General features: G+C 52.0%; 1 protein-coding gene and 1 pseudogene across 1 annotated transcript in view; one reads left to right on the forward strand and one right to left on the reverse strand.

Annotated features, from left to right (window-relative positions):
• SND1 (staphylococcal nuclease and tudor domain containing 1) overlaps positions 1-16,208 on the forward strand; it is a 484,534-nt gene that overhangs the window by 330,404 nt on the left and 137,922 nt on the right. Inside the window, exon 15 of the mRNA XM_075558633.1 lies at positions 4,429-4,570. Coding sequence (XP_075414748.1) covers positions 4,429-4,570 — 142 coding nt within the window. The remainder of the gene's footprint in view (positions 1-4,428; positions 4,571-16,208) is intronic.
• LOC142456567 (protein C1orf43 pseudogene) lies at positions 71-959 on the reverse strand (annotated as a pseudogene).

Here is a 16,208-nt window from a genome sequence, read left to right on the forward strand (position 1 = left end):
GCAACAGAGTGCAGGCCCACAGCCAGGTAACCTGAGGACTGCCCGGCAAGCACACTGTCCTCCTGGCTCCCTCACAGAGTGCTCTCCAGGCTATTATAACTGTCCTTGAAGCTCTTCAGTTCCAGGAAGGGCTTGGCACGCTTACTCTTCTGACTGGAGGGGAGCTATGTCACCTGGATGGTCGTTGGGGAGACTTCAGGAGATTGGGTAAGGTCTTTGGCTGCGGACTGGTGGTATCGCTGAGAGCTCCCACTTCGTGCTTTGACCACGGTGGCCAGCTCAGTCAGGGCCTCCTGATAGCGCAGGTACTCACTCTGGCCAAAGACCCCAGTCCCATAGCGGGCTGTCTCATAGCCATCCAGCAGGCTATCGATGAGGGCCTTGCGCACACCCTTGAAGGGAGTACTAGCGTTCCGATGATCGCGCAGGTAAGAGCGGAAATTCCTGCCTATTAGGGAACGGGGATGCCGGCCTTCAGTGTGAAATGGGATCTCAGCAGCGCGGATGGCATCCAGAGCTTTCATCCTGTGGAGATAGTTGTAGCGATTTTGATGTCCCTGGGCTTCCAGCTGTAGCAGTCTGGCATCATCATCTGCAAGGAGCTGGGGCTCGTGCTTGATATCCTGAACTCTGGAAAGTCGAATATCAATCTCTTCTTTCAGATCCTTGGGGGCATTGTGTCCCACAGGGACATGAGGTTCCCTCCGAGATTTCATTGCAAAGCGCATGATTTGCCTCTTCACAAAAATAAATAGCAGTACAAACACCAGGCTCCCGTAGGCCATCACCAGCACGACATTCACCCCGGACAGCCAGTTACTACTGGACGCCATGGCCTTCCCACCCCACGCCGAGCTGCTCTGGTTTACCCTGTTGCCCTGACTCGTCAGCGCGGGTTCAGCCGAAGCAACAGCGTCTGCGTTTTCGGGGGCTCCCCGGCCATTTCCTTGCGGGGGCAGACTAAGTGAGCCCCGGCCTGAAAACATGGCGGCTTGCGGGGGCCAAACTGGCAGTCTTTGGGTGCTAAGATGGCTCTTGGCTGAAGGCATACAGGCCTGGACGATGGTTGGTTGTGTTTTGTCGACTATGCAAAGGCCTGCACCTGTGTGGCTCATAACAATCGCATGTTGAAGGATGGAAATTCCAGAAAACTTCATTATGCTCGTGCACAACATTGACATAGACCAAGAAGCAGTTGTGTGAAAAACAAAAGATAAAAGGGGGACACTGCATGATTTAAAATCAGGAAAGGTACACATCAGAGTTGTCCTTTCACAACACTTAGTCTGTATGCTGAGCATCGTCCAAGCAGCTGGGCTGACTCTCTGAAGAATGTGACATCAGCTTTGGAAGAAGGCTCATTAACCTGCTGAAAGCAAGAGGATTTGAAGCACTTACTGGTGAAGATCAAAGACTTCATCCTCCTTATCGATTACATCTTAACATTAACAAACCCCACAGCTAGATCAATAAGCAATATCATGATAGAAAAGATAGAAGTTGTTTCCATTTTATTTGCGTTTCATTTTATTTGGATCCTCAGTCAACACCCATGAAAGCAATACTCAAGCAGGCAGAGTATTTGCATTGGCAAAGATGTTCCTTTGTGGACCCAAGCCATAGTGTTTTCATTCCGTCACATGCTTGTAAAAGCTGGACCATGAATAAGGAAGACATTTCGGAAAGACGGAGTATACCAATGGACTCCACTGTGCTTGCTCTGTCTCTCATAACCAGGCGTTCTATGCTCACCTTTGCCAAACCCTAGAGATGAGCACAAGAGACCAAAGAATGCCACTATCTTTGCATGGCCTCTTTGGAGAGCAAATTATTGGGCCCCAACCAGTCCATTTGTTAGTCATACAGTCAGCATTCTTAAAGTAAATAATTTCCTTAACTCAATTAGCAGGGAGAGATTTCTGGCTACCTCCCTGTCACCTGGGGGGACTTGTCCATCGACCTTTTCATGTTGCCACTGCGACAGCTATTCAAGGCTTCCGAGTTTGTGTACTGAGAAAGAGCACTCCAAGCCAATGCAGCAGGGATGGGGTGTGAGTGGACAGTGGCAGACAGGCCCTATTGTGTGCTTAGAGCTGGGACTTGAAAGAGCTAATCCGTATTATTGGCTCTGTAAGGATTTTCTGTTCCTTTAAAAAAAAATCCCATCAACAAGGATGGCATCGCCATCTTTTCCCTGAGCAAGTGGGCCTTTCCAACACTTGCCTCCAGAAATGAAGGGAGCCCCCATATCCCATCCTGTCGTGTTGCCCCAGAAGTAAACCAGGCCGGCCATGGTGGGTGTTTCCGAGTTTGCTTTCTTGCCTCTGTTGCCGCCGTAGGCTCTCAGCGCTCCTCTCTGCCGTGATCAGTGGTGTGCCGCCTGCTCACTGCTTCCATCCAGCCTCTCAGGAGCCAGGCTGTTGACTTGTAGGCCAAGCCTGAAGAAGAGTCGGGAGCATCTATTGATTTCATGGCACAGGGCACAGCACGGCCCTCTGCTGCTTCTCCTTGCTTCTCAGTCTGAGTAGGTACCTCTGGCGAGAACGCGTGGAAGCGCCAAAGAGGACACTGCACACAGCAGCAAGTCGACCCACTCGTCAGAGGGTCCTTCTCGCTGGGATGGGGTCCGCATGAAAAGTCTGCGGGTCTCTGTCCGCACGCACGCTGCTACTGCTATTCCTCCAAGCAACTTTGTTAATGTTCATCAGGTGGATTTAAAAACACAAGAATGTCAAAATGTCTCTTAGAGAAAATAAGAATCGCTGCAGTCTGAAGCAGCAAGGGCCTTCTCTCTAGAGAATGTGAAGTAGCCTCGTGATTTACAATAATCAATGTGATCATTGTTGTTGGCTTGCTAGCTCGCTTCATGAACATCATCCCAGTTTGGGACTAGTATGGAAAAGGGGTTTTAATCTTTCCCATAGAGCATTTGTCTCGCCTGCCTGTCTGGACTTCAACCAGCTGCCGGCGAGAGCACTCCATGCTGTATAGCTGCCCTAGGAGGTGTGTCGCCCAAGTCCTTGCGGGTTCAACCCACCAATGCTCATTGGTGCCGTACCTGTGCCATTAGGGCCCCAAGACGGATGACTGTCTCCTCTTTTCTTCAAGAAGTTGTTTGAAGAGAAGGATGAATCTCATTATTATAAATACGGTTTTCATCCCAGCCTACCTCCCTGCTGCTGAATGAGAGAAGCCCCTTTGGCTGCTGTGGAAACTCTCAAATACTTGATGGCTTGTTAAATTTTCATTATCTAATGTGCATTAATTCAGATACAATAGCCGGTTGCTAGGAGCAGAGTTGGGGAGGCAGTGCTCGGTGGAGTGCAGCCTGCTGGTGACAGCCGAGTCAGGAAAGTGCGTCTAACTCACCGTCCTCACAGGGAGCTTGCGGTTCTGCTGGCTGGGCTGGAAACCCCGGAAATCCTGGCACCCTGTGACTACTTGTTTCCCCAGCACATGCGGCACCATCATTATGGGCTGTGGGGCTGAAAGGTCTCAAAGGCTGAGAGCCCCTGCAGTGGAGAGCCCCAAGGTGGGGACCGCCAGGGTGCTGCGAGGGTTTGTGTTGTTTACTGTAGTTTCATGGTGTCTGTCGCTCTTCAGGGAGACTCGGTAGTGCAGTGGTTAGGTACTTGGCTGCTAACTGAAAGGCCAGTAGTTCCAGCCCACCAGCCACTCTGTGGGAGAAAGCTGTGGCTTCTGCTTCCATACAGATCGTAGCTGTGGAAACCTGGGTTGGGGGGGGGGGTTCTCCTCTGTTCTCTCTGCCGTGTCAGGAGCCACTCAACCACAGTGGGCTTGTGGTTTGTGATCTTTCCAATAGTCACTTACTTGCCGTGATGTGGCATTTGTCTCCCCGGGCACTCCTGCTGGATGGGAACTGCAGCTGTGGGCCTCGGATCCCCTGTCCATCCCACAAACGGTTGCTGTGTCGGTGCCCCAGGAAAGCTGGGGTGAAGCAACCAGGAACCCTAAGTCTCACCTAACTGCCCAACCAAAGATGAACCACTCTGGGTTTCCGGAGGAAGAGCCTGGGGGTCACCTTGTCTTTTGTTAAAGCACGATTAAAGGGTGCCTTCCCTAGAAGGTTGCTATTGTTCTTCTGACCTCAGTGTTTTCTTCCTGCCCTGAACAAGGAGGGGGGTGCTAATTTATAAGGCACCACCCAAGCTCATCCGTCCAGTGATTGCAGAGGGAAGCAGAGAGCCCAGGAGAATGTTGTGGACATTGTTGATGAGAACTGTATTTCCCCTGATGAGGTCAGTCGGTACTGTGCCTCCATGATGGCTCCAGAAATGGGCGCTTTGGTGCAGTTGTCTGCCTAGCTTCAGGGTTCCGCTTGACTTTGCATGGAAGGCCAGAGCACAAGAAGTGTTCGCCTAGGTGCCCTTGCTTCCCTAGTGACCCGTTTCTTCTTTCTCCCACTAGGATACCCAGAAAGCCAAGCAGTTCCTGCCCTTTCTTCAGCGGGCCGGGCGTTCTGAAGCTGTGGTGGAGTACGTCTTCAGCGGCTCTCGTCTCAAACTCTACTTGCCAAAGGAAACTTGCCTTATCACCTTCCTGCTTGCAGGTGAGTCTTACATGTTCTCTGTCACCCTCAACATTCATCCTGGAGACCACATGGGCCTCCTTCCCGAGCATTTGGGCGGAGAGCCTGGCCGGGTGTTACCTTCTCCAGTGCCCATCTCTAAGGTATTTCTGTGCCACGAAGGGGTCCTCTTTCCGCTCCCTGCCCCTGCGCCAGCCATCCTCCTCTGCTCACTGAGTGTACATCTCTCTTCTCCCACCTTGTCTCGTGGCTTCGTGTTTCACAAGCCAGCAAGATTGCATCTGAACCAGGCTCTTGGAGCGGTTTTACGCTTGTGCATTCAGGGAGCAAACGGCTTCGTGTCTTCTTTGCTGGCATATAATCAAGTTATTTATTTACAGCCCGCGCCTTGCAGAGACCGAGGGATTTTGAGAGAGAGCTGTCATTTTATTTCACCACCCCAAGGCCTGCACACCCACTCTCTCGCTCACAAAGGACACGTTCCTGCGTGTCTTCCCGAAGCGTGTCACTTTCTGTGGCTCTCTTGTTTCCTCGGCACTTCTCCCGTTGAATTCGTGAATAGAATTTACTACTGGAGAAGAGAAACAGGCACCAGGCTCGCTGTCCCGGGCCGCATTGCCCTGCCTCCTCCTCCAGGGAGATCACGATGCCCGCTCACTGCCGAGCCCTGGCCCTCCATCCTCGCTTATGACTCAGGACATGATGCTCTGCAGGGAACTGAGGACACCACACACAGGGCCGGCTGTGAGAAGGCTCCCTCGTAGTGTGGAGCTCTCTCCCCAAGGTGTGGAAAGTGAAACAATTACATTATTTCTGGGAAACTTGGCCACAGACCTATGGGGAAAGAAAACACTGAAGTTCTGCTTTCTGAACTCAAACATCCCTGAATGGAGCTGGCTCCAAGCACAGACCTCTCATCTTGGCATGAGATTTCCTGCAGAATCTTCTCGTGTTCGCTGGCTTCGACACAAGCAGTCTGATCACTAGACTCCGAGGCAGCTAGCTCCTCTGTGCCTGGCATTTCTCTGAGCTTAGCAATTCCAACGGCATTCCCCGAGTTAGCTTACATTGCTAAGGATAGATTACACCGAGGCAAATTCATGGTAAAAATAATAAGCTTTTACATTTGTCTCCTGCCATACTACGTGTTTTGTTAGATTATGCATCTTGTGCTTTCTTTAGAAACCTGACAAGGATATGCGGGTATTGTAACGTCTCGATAGAACACCGACCCAGGTCTGAATCCTGGCTGTATACTCTACCTTTCAGGAGGCTCTGTCCCCTCCTCCGGTGACAGTTGCTTTTCTTTCAGGATGGTTTGGAGGATCTAGTGAAGTGAGAGGGGTAAAGGACCCAGAACAAGCCTGCCATAAAGTAGATAATCAGTAAACACTTGCTTCATTCCCCTCAAGAAAGGTTAGCAACATTCTAACCAGAGCTTTCTTTGGCTCTCACATGGACAATGTGGCTATGTAGCAGTGTGTTTGCACACAACCATGGCTCTGCCCTGGAGGTCCAGGCAATAAATCCAGCCGCCTCCTCATTGAGGCTAAAACTTCGGCTCCTAGCTTTTCCTTTGAGAGTTTGGAACAAGGAAGCCTGGGTTGTCCTGAAACGTTGTCACAGAGACTAGAGACAGAGGCAAGCCACCGGCCAGGTCTCAGGAAGCCCTAGGGGGAAGAGAGGCATGTAAACAGTGCTGTGCTGGGGCACTTGAGAGAATAGCATCATCTTCCTGACCCAGACATAACATGGAGGAGGAGTGATTTGTTTTTTAAGTGGAGATCAGAGAATGCTTCCCTGAGGAGATGATACCTGAGCTATGTTTTGAAGGAAAAATGAAGGGTTTTTTTTTTGTTATTTGATTTTTTTTTTTTTATGGGAGCTGGAGAGCAGGTAACATTGTTAGAGGTGTGATATATCCTGATTGTGTGGGCAACCATGACCTCTTTGATTTGGGGACAGCCTAATGAGCTGGGAGGGTGGAGAGGTGGGACAAGCCTGGAGATGCAGACAGGAGCTTGTCTTTCTCCTTTAGACTGCTCTGTGCTCCTCAGTCGCTGCAAGTTATCAAGTACGGAGCACTGCTCAGACTTGAGAAAGTTCCTTAGGGTGGTTACCCTGGAATAAGTGAGTCCGGAGGCTTTGGGGACTTGTTGAAAGGTGAGCAGATAGAACCTTGAGCCTGGCAGTGAAGAGAAGGCGGATTAGAAACGTACACTGGACGTAGGCTTGCCAGGATTCAGGGAAGGAGGAAGGACTACACGGGCTCAGGGGTGAGGTGGAGCGCTCAAGGCTGGAGTCATCGGTAGATTGTGATGTCACAATGATTATTAACACCAACATCTGAGCAGCTTTTATGAGCAGACAGATTATTTGATTTTTAAAGTATCAAGGATTTAAGCTATTCATGGACTGCCCAGTTAAAGAATGCCCAAGCTCAAGTTCAGTAACTGAGACTGTTAAAACATTCTGCTCAGGGGTCAGCAGCCTCCAGGCGACAGTTGCCCCTGTTTCCATGCTTAGAGGGCAAGTTTAGGAGAAACCAACAAACGCCTTGGAAAACACCAGCCTTTGGAGATCGACTGTAAGGATTCCCATCGGATCAGAGAAGACGTGGTGTGAGTGAACGAGGACCACGGGCGAGTGGTCTTCTGGAAGCCAGAGAAGGAAAGGATGTCAGGGAGCCAGCGGTGTCCGGTTTTACCAAGAAGGCCAAGTAGGGGTAAGAACGATGGCGTGGCTGTGCACCGGAGACCAGTCAGTCGCCTGGGACCCATGCGCAGCTTCACGGGGTTGAGTCAACGTAAAGCAGATGGTGGGTGCTTGGGGAGAAAAGGTGGGAAGTGAGAGCAGAATTCTCTTAGTGTGGCAGGAGACAAATGTAAAAGCTTATTAAAACTGAGCCTCGAAGGACAAAAGGAAGCAGCAGAGGGAAAGGGTCAAGGGAACGTTCTAAGGATGTCGGCCTCTTGAGTATATTTATAGCAGTGATTGTTACTCGAGATTGGTGCAGACCATGACATGTGCAGTTGGCAAAGCCATTCGGTCTACCGATTGTTTTCATAATACCTCTTACAGAATGTAAAACTCGGCAAAGTCTCCTTGGCAAATGAGGATATAAAGAAGATGGAGTGAGCAAATATTCCAGAGCGCACGGGTTAAAAATGAGAAACCCTGGCTTGAATTCTGAGGAGAAGGAACTGAGAAAGGATGCAAGGGGATAATTAATGGCCCAGTGGCCCAGGGGGAGAGCGAATGAGTGAAGGGGGTGGAGGGAGCACCAGAGAGGGAGGAGATTCCCAGTGCTCAGAGACTAACGACAAAGCTGGAAGTGAATGTAGGTACAGACGTGATGGCTTTGGTTTTCAGCATGAGGATTAGTGGTTTGAGGAGAGTGACAACGGGGCTTGGAAAAGCTGCCAAGGGGCACAGGACCTGAACTGGCCTGAGGCCAGCAGAAAATCTAGCTGGCTGACGAGCCGGCTGCGATGGGAAATTTTGAATCCGCAGCACAAATGACCGACGGTGCGTGTGTTCGCTACTGCTCCTGTGGTAATCAGGGGAGTGGATCTCAATGGAGAGTTTTGAAGACGGCTAACAGCTCATAGGTATTGAGTACTCAGCTCTGGGCTCCTGGGACTAAAGGGAGGCCAGAGAAGGGATGATGAACAAGAATGGAGGAGAGGAGCCCCCTGACCAGAGGCTCTCCTCGTAGAAGTATGGGCAGCAGGGAGCCCGCAGGATGGAAGCTTTAGTTAGGGCTTGACTTTTTACCTGCAACGGTTCCCGTGTACCACAGTCCTCTCATCTGTGAAATGAGCATGACCACACATACCTTGCCAAGGATGTTGAGATTAAAGGTAAGATGTGTGCTGTCTATAGAATACCCGTCTCAGTGCCTGGTAGATGGTCAGTACATTGCACTTGGTACTTACAAGAGTGGCTATTAAAAATGTAGGTGTATCTTGAAATAATCCAGTCTGAAAGAAAGGCAGGCAAGACTGTTCCAAGTGCCAGGTCAGTCAGCTGCTGGTGTGTGTCCAGGGAGTCCGTCGACAGTGACCCCATGGATAGGGTGCACCACACCTGGGACTCTAGAAGCAATGGGAGATCGAATGGCTCTTCCAACTGCACAGGCCATTTAGGGTTCCCTAAACTGTAATCTCGTAGGAGCGGATCCCCAGGTCTCATCTCTCACTGAGCCAATAGTGGGCTCGAACCACCAGCTTTTCAGTTCACAGCCAAGCACCTAACCAGTGTGCCACCACGACTCCCCAAAGGATGACCTGGTACACCACAGAGTGGAGAACAAACGCAGAGACAGCATGAAATGAAGCATCTTAAAGCCAGTGCAGTCCGCCACAGAGGCTGGGTGTCTGCACAGATACAGGAGACTGGTGCGAGGCAGGAGCCAGGAGGCCTGGACAGCCATCCTGGCAATCTTCATTAGGATGCACGAGAGAAACAGGCGATGTAGAGGAAATCCCCCTGGAAAGGTTCGGATACACAGGGAGTTTGTTTCTGTCAAAGAAATACGTACATGGTTTGCCCTTGGGCCGTGGTAGCTGTCCACCTACCATTCTGTCACTATTAGGGTGAAGGCTGGTTTGAAGATCTTTGTAAGACTTCTTGAGTTTCAACTACACTATGACACTTGTTAAGGAGCCCTGGTGGTACAGTGGGTTAAGCAAGCCGGATGGTTCGAGCTCTCCACGCACTGCAGTCTCAGAAACCCTGTAGGGCAGTTCCACCCTGCCCTGGTTTGGTTTTGGTGCTTGGCATTAAGCTAGTCTTGCTTTTCTTCACGAATCCTATAGATGCATTTTTCATCCAAACAGGATGCGTCTGAGGGCATGGAGATGCTGTGGACACTTGGATGAGGCGAGGGCTTTGGGTCGCCACTGCTTGTTAGCTTTTGTTTGGGGGAGAACTAGAGACTGGGCAGAAGAGGCCTCTGCTGGACATGGCCTCTGCTCCAAGTCGTAGGTGTGTTTGAGCAAAGTCTTCCTTCCCAGTAATGACTTGACTCCACTGGGCCAGGAGGAGAGAACCGCTCCAACATGGCTCATCGGCACCTGGGTTTCCTTCCACCGTCTCCTGCAGTGGGCACAGCCAACACCCCACTCCCACCCCCAGGAACTGCTGCGTCTTTGTAAGCAGTGTCTGTTCTTTATCATTCTGTGTGGAGAGAAAATTCTCAGAAACTCCATTCCCACGTCAAGGTGCTGGGCGGCTGTCCAGTGCAGGTGTCTTCTGGTTCTCTGCACCCGGACATTCCTGCTGTGGCTTGTCTGCCAGGACAGCAGCCTCTTGGTACAGCTTTGCAGATACCTGAGGGATTCCAGCAGCTCCGAGGAGACTGGCATGTGGCCAGAAATGCTACCTCTTTGCAGCCGGAAGGCATGGGGTTGCGACTTTAGGGGCAGGTCGGAAGGGTGGTGACGAGCTGCCCCCGATGTGCTGCTTTCATTAAGCCCAGCCTCATGGAGAGCCTGTGGACTTCAAGATGGGGTGGACGCTTTCCATTGTTATGTGGCCTTTTTGGGGGCAGACGGCCCCACAGCTTGATAGGGAGCGGCATTTGGCCTGAGCCAGCTGGCCTCTTTGTCACGGTTCCTGCACCCCTGTATGCGGAGCGGTTGCCTGGTCAGATGGGATGGCAGGTGTGGCTGAGGGAAGTCAGCTGCAGCTAACAGGTCAGCGCCTCCTGAAAGCACTTGTCCTTTACTTCTCTGAGCACCTGGCTCAGTTTGGCCAGTGAGCAGGTGACCTTACACCATTAAAAAGAGACATTCAAGGTCCCACCGTCTGTGGCCGCAGCCTCTGCAGACTCATTTTCCCCTGGAAGGAGATCAGTCACTTCTCGTCCTGAGCTATCAGGGAAGCCAGGACCCCCGGCAGCCTGTGTTGCTTCGCCAGCACCCCACTCCGGCCTTCAGGTCCCCTGCCACGAGAACAGCAGCCGGGTTCACCTGCAGCCTTACGTTGACTTGCGCTGGGAAGGAGGATGCCGCAGAATGGGATCGATGGCAGTGGGGATAGTGGGTATGGTGTCTGAAGGGGGGACTGAGGCAGTCTGGCTCAGCAGTGCGCGGTGGCGTGTAATCCTGTTGCTCTGACCTTTGCGTTTGTTGTTCCGTGCTGCGGCATCCATCCTGACTCCTGGCGGCCCCCTGGACAGGGCCTGGGGTTTTCCAGATGGGATCTTTACAGAAGCAGATCACAGGACCTTCTTCCTCTCTCAGAGCTGCCTGGTACGTTTCAACTGGCAACCTTTTAATTCATAACCAAGCCACTGACCTAGGGAGTCAGTAGGACTCCTTCCCATTCTGTCTGTTTCCCTTGAAGTGCTTGCTCAGCTCTTTGGGTGTCAGGGTCGTGCTGAGGGCACGTTCAGGAATTTGCCCAGTTGGCCCAACCAGCATCAATCTCGTCAGCAAACCAAGTGGTTTGTTCCTGAGTCGATAGAGAATTCATTTGAAGTTTAATGCAAAGTCTGTGTCAGATCACAGGAGGTGTCTTATAGCTTGCGTTTCCTTATTCTGCGAGGTGTGATGGATCATAGACTCACCAAGGCGGTGGTGGGGAGCGGCGATGTCATTCACCTTCGATGGAACTCAAGTACACCATCCGTAGGAGGGGGCAGCGGGCTGCAGGGGGTTCCCATGTGGATCCCAGCCGGTGACTTAAAATTAGCCAGTTACCTAGTCACATGAATCAAGACTAGAAAATGAGGCTTCTCTTTGCCCTTTGCCATCTTTAACTCCCCTGGTGTTGTCTCTCTCTGACTAGAACCCCCTTCTGGAGCTACAATATGACAAGGCAGTGAGCAGGGCCTGGGCGTCGGAGATTTGATGTGCATTGGTGGTGTGCATGCTGCGCTGAAGTTTGGCTGTGTGTCCTTCCATTCTGCATGCCTTGAAGTAACGGGCCCTCGTTCCCCCGCTTCCTCCTCAATGTCTCTTCTCCAGCCAGTCCCATCAGGTCTACCAACTGCCTGCCTCAACAGCTCAGCAACTTCTAATGAGAGGAGGGGGGAGCCTCCAGAGGGAAAGTGAGCAGGAATAGCTGGCTCATCTCCTGGCCCCAGGAATGGTGTATCCCCATTGATTACCAGCGCCTCACCAAATGACACAATTACCACCAGTGCAGGTTGAAGTGAGAAATCCCATTCTACAATCACAGAGGTGCTAATGAATCAGGCTGTTATGGTGGTTGTGTTTGCTGGGCGCCTATCCTTAATTAAGCAATTACAGGGTCTGCTGATACTTATGAATTCCTTTCCGATGCTTTAATTGAATTGCAACTTAATGGATATTTGTGAAGTGGGGTATCCTTTCTCTTGGGACTTCCCAGTTGGATTCTGTCTCCACTGCCGACTTGCTTCCAGCGGGGCCCCATTACTGGAAATGAGCAGCCTGCCATGAGGTTTTTCCGGTGCCCCGCCCCCCTCCATACCCCCATCTTTTTTAGGTTTATCAACTCCCACGAAGTGATTGATGCAAATTGTAATGGTTCTGTCTGTGTCAGGAGGCCACAGAGGGTCACTTGGTGGGAAACAATTAGCCTGCTTTGGAGAGTGTTTTAGTGCCCCCAGGATTCTTGCGATCCTTGGTAGAGCACTGGGGGCGAAGCTCTTGAATCACAGAGACGGCCATGCAAAAGACTCAAAGGCAGGCCGGCAAGAGACGAGCCATCCAAGACTTCCAAGGAAACAGTTCGCTGAGGACTGGAACAGCCTTCCGGGGGAGGTGGCATGGGAGCCTCCAAGAAGCCCGGCAGGTTTTCTCTGGGCAGGCTGGTGTGATGTATCTTGGCACGTGTCACTGCCAGAAGTGCATGTGCTCATCAGTCATGTTCCTCTGCTTCTGGATTGGCCCAGGCTCGCCTCATCTCAGCAGCCCCACTTCTGAGTCCTGGGCTCCCAGTCCTTGCAGGCAAACCACCACCACCCAGCCTGCTGGACGGGATGGGAGGCCCATGGAGCCGAGACCTCTCTGGTCATGTGGGCAGGGCGGAAGGTCAGGCCTTTGATTAGAGCGGGATTACCTCCCGTCTTTAGCTGGTGAATCATTGCCAGAGTGGGCCTCCTTATACTTGCGGGTCAGTCAACAGCATGGTTATTTACTGTGTTTTTTATATCCAGGAGGAGTTTTGCAGGAATACAGAAGTGCATGTGATGTAGTTCTGTCTACTGAAGCGGAGCATCTATAAGTATGAAGACAGGGTTTTTTAAGAATAAGAGTAGGGAAAGCATGCCGTAAATGCCATACGAGTGAAAGCCACGGAGAGACGTTACCACGCAGTAAGAGTGAGGTGGGAGGTCCAAGAGGCCATGGCCACCCCGGCCCCCACCCACAAGTGTAGGCACCAGCCTGCAGTCTGAGCCCAGGGGAGTGCGGGCTTGAGGCAGATGGGCCATTCTAGGAGGGATGTCCACACACTGGGAAGGATCACAGGAGAGAGGAGACCTCCAGTGGCCTGGCCATCGAGGTGTTAGGTGCTAGAGAGGCTAGAGTTTGGACTGGGGTGGCTTTATCCGGGACAAAGAGGAAACCTTGCCTGAAGCTGCAGCATCCTGAGGGGGCAGCTTGTTTGAGGCCATCAAGTTCTTCCACCCTGCTTGAGGCTTTCCACGCCTTCGCTGGGATCAAACGAGTGACTTCCAGGACCTGCTGGTGTGTTCAGGGATCACGGGGGAAGGGGTCTGATTTGTTCAGTTGCCATTTCCAGTTGGTTTGGTTTTGCTTTGATAAAAAGTAATAAATAGTCATCATTACAAATACGATTTGCTCAGCATGTTTCAATGGCAGTCACAGACGTTGGGGCAGAAACACTTAAAAACAAATCCATGCTCTCTCTTCAAGTTAATTTTCATCAGATGGGCTTGCTAATCTTCATGTGGTGCTGGCATGCTGGGGGGTAGCTCCCTGCTGGCCTGTCCAGAGGTTCCTGTAACGGAGGGAGAGGAAGTCCTAAGGCCCACCACTCCAGGTGGAGTCAGAGGGCCTCACCAGCTCAGGAGGCCTGTTGCTTCTCAGGCTCCCATCTACCAAGGGGTGTTTAGAGAAGACGCTCGGCCAGAGTCCTCCTCCTGCCCGTGCCTCCTACTCGGACTTTTCACTCCGACTGCTTCCATGGTGTAATCTAGATGAGCTACAGACCAAATTGTTCAGCAAAGAAACATCTGTCCCTGGTGGGATACAGTCTTCCGTTGGCCTTGGGCCTCAGCAGAGTGGGGAGAAAGGGTAGGAGCAGAGCCGCCTCCTCTCGCTCCTCCCCTGGAACACCAGGTCTGGGCTTGGCTGTGAAGCGATGTCCCATCCAGGCTGCTGGGGCAGCAAGGGGAGCCCCAAGGAGCCAGGGCCTCTTCTCTGCTGGAGCGGCTCCAGTGCAAGTACTGATCTCTGCCTGTGCCTAGGCACCTCCATTCTACTGCCCTTCATGTGGCTTTCCCAGAAGAATAAAACTCCTTGTGGGTTTCCCAGCTCCATCTTGTTAGCCTGTAGGCATTTTCCACTGGCCACTGAGCTGTCAGGGTGGCCAACAGCGGCAGCAGGGCCTAGGCTGCTCCCCACCTGCCCTGCCCTGCGGGGGTCTCTCATTTGGCCATGCTAACAGTAGTAAGTGGCAGTACATGGGGGGCAAGAGAAGGGTGTAAATGGTTTGGTAATTTGAAATAAAAGGGAAGGGCTTTGAAATCTGGTAATGGGCAGCTCCAGGGTGAACACTGCACACTGCCTATAGGACTTAATCCTGTTTCCATGGGAACCACCACCGCTCCCAGCCCCCATTCACACAGAGGTTTGGCTGGGTTTGAAAAAAAACAAAACAAAATAGTTCTTTATCATTAAAAAAACACTCTCCCTTCCCCCAAGACCCCAGGTTAGGACTCACTTTGAAACCCTTCTGGAAAGCTTTCCCTGGCTTCCCCAAACTGATGGGCAGGATTACCAAGCCTGTGCCTCATGCTTTGCCCACCACTTGGATAGGTGACACTCACATGGGAATCAGGAGTCCCGGTGGTGCTGTGGGTTAGCTTATGGTTGGCAGGATGCGGGGGAGTGGCCTGGGCAGCAGTGGGTATGAGGTGCCCATAGGACACCTGGATGGTCTGAACACTTAGCACTTTGGGCTGCTCCTCAGAGGTTCACATCCACTCTGAGGCAGCTGGCGGAAAAGCCTGGGCATCTACTTCTGTGAAGACAGCCCTTGAACCGGGAAGGGAGGGCGGGGGGGGGGGGCACAGTTCTAGTCTGACACGGTCACCCGTGTTGATCTGATAGCAGCTTTTTTGATGTATTTGCTTAGCGTGTCCATTGTGGGCAACCAGCCTCATTATACTACACTCCTGTCAGCCTTGAAAGGAGCCCCGGTGACGCAGCGGGTTAAGCGCTATGCCGCTAACTGCCAAGTTGGTTTAAGCCCATTGGCCACCCCCGTGAGAAGGAAGGGGCAACTCTGCTCTCTCCTGTGGGGCAGCTGTGCTCACCACTGCACCATCAACCCCAGCTCTCTGTGAGTGCGAAGCGATTCAGTGGCGGGGTGCTGGCTGGCCTTGGGGGCACAGTAGTTAGAGCGCTCAGCTAGGCGCCGGGTCGGCAGCACAAACCCACCAGCCACCCCTTCGGTGGAAAGCATAGCAAGCCGTCTATTTTCAGATAGCAGCCCTGAAACCCCACGGGGCCCTTTTGCTGTGTCTTGTATGGTCACTGCATCCACTCCTGCGCTGGAATGCTTTGATTTTTTTGGGGGGTGACCTTGAGAAGGCACAGGCACCAGAGAATTTTCAAGGAACTGGGTAATAGGCTCCCTGGCCCCACATGTACTTCCTCTCAGTGTATACTTCCGGTCTCTGAGGAAGCTTCTCAGAGCCTCGGCCACAGGGCCGCTCCCAGATTCTGATGTGCGCCTCCCGAGACCTTGGGGAGCAAAGCCAATCCACAGAAGTTCCTTTGTCTCTGGAATATGTCTGGGACACAGCCCCATTCTTTCCATTGTAGGTTTTCAAGTTACCCACCTGGGCCAGATCTCTTCCGTCTGGATTGGTTGGTGTTTCAACCTCAGCTTGAGCGCTCTGTTGGGGTTGACACCAGTGGGATCTGCGCCTCTCTCTTGGCCCGTGGCTTCTGTACAGTAGGCTGAGTGGCTTCAGAGATGGACAGCTTCTGCAGTCTCTGGGCTCCTTTTCATTCTCCGTGTGCGCCTGCTTGATGGCGCTAGGCCTGAAGAAACCCTGCTTGGTAACTACTGTACTTGGCCTCCTTTATGCATAGAATGGCATTTAAACCGACCAGTCGGTCTGTGCCCGCGGCCAAGTCCCCGTTTTCCTGCCCCTGTGCCTTTTTTCCTGATCGTGCGCATCTGCTAGAGATTTTTCTAGGGTTAATTTGGGTGTTTTTATTTTTAAATTGGAACATGGTGTCTGTCTCTTCGCTGTGTGTGTTTTGGACACGGCCCCTGTGCTAGGCATGCGGTTATTAACTCCACTGATAGACCAGTGCGCTCATTAGCATTTGCATTTTAAATTACAAGCTGGAGCAGACGACATTTATGCTATATTTGTCCCGCTGCCTTCTTCATGAATGATGTCGCATGTGCAGGGAATGCAGAAATAACTCCTCGAGGCCCCGAGGTATTTTCGTCTCTTCTCCAG

This window comes from Tenrec ecaudatus, chromosome 9, assembly GCF_050624435.1.
Source record: "Tenrec ecaudatus isolate mTenEca1 chromosome 9, mTenEca1.hap1, whole genome shotgun sequence".
In the NCBI taxonomy this organism is placed as follows: Eukaryota; Metazoa; Chordata; class Mammalia; order Afrosoricida; family Tenrecidae; genus Tenrec; species Tenrec ecaudatus.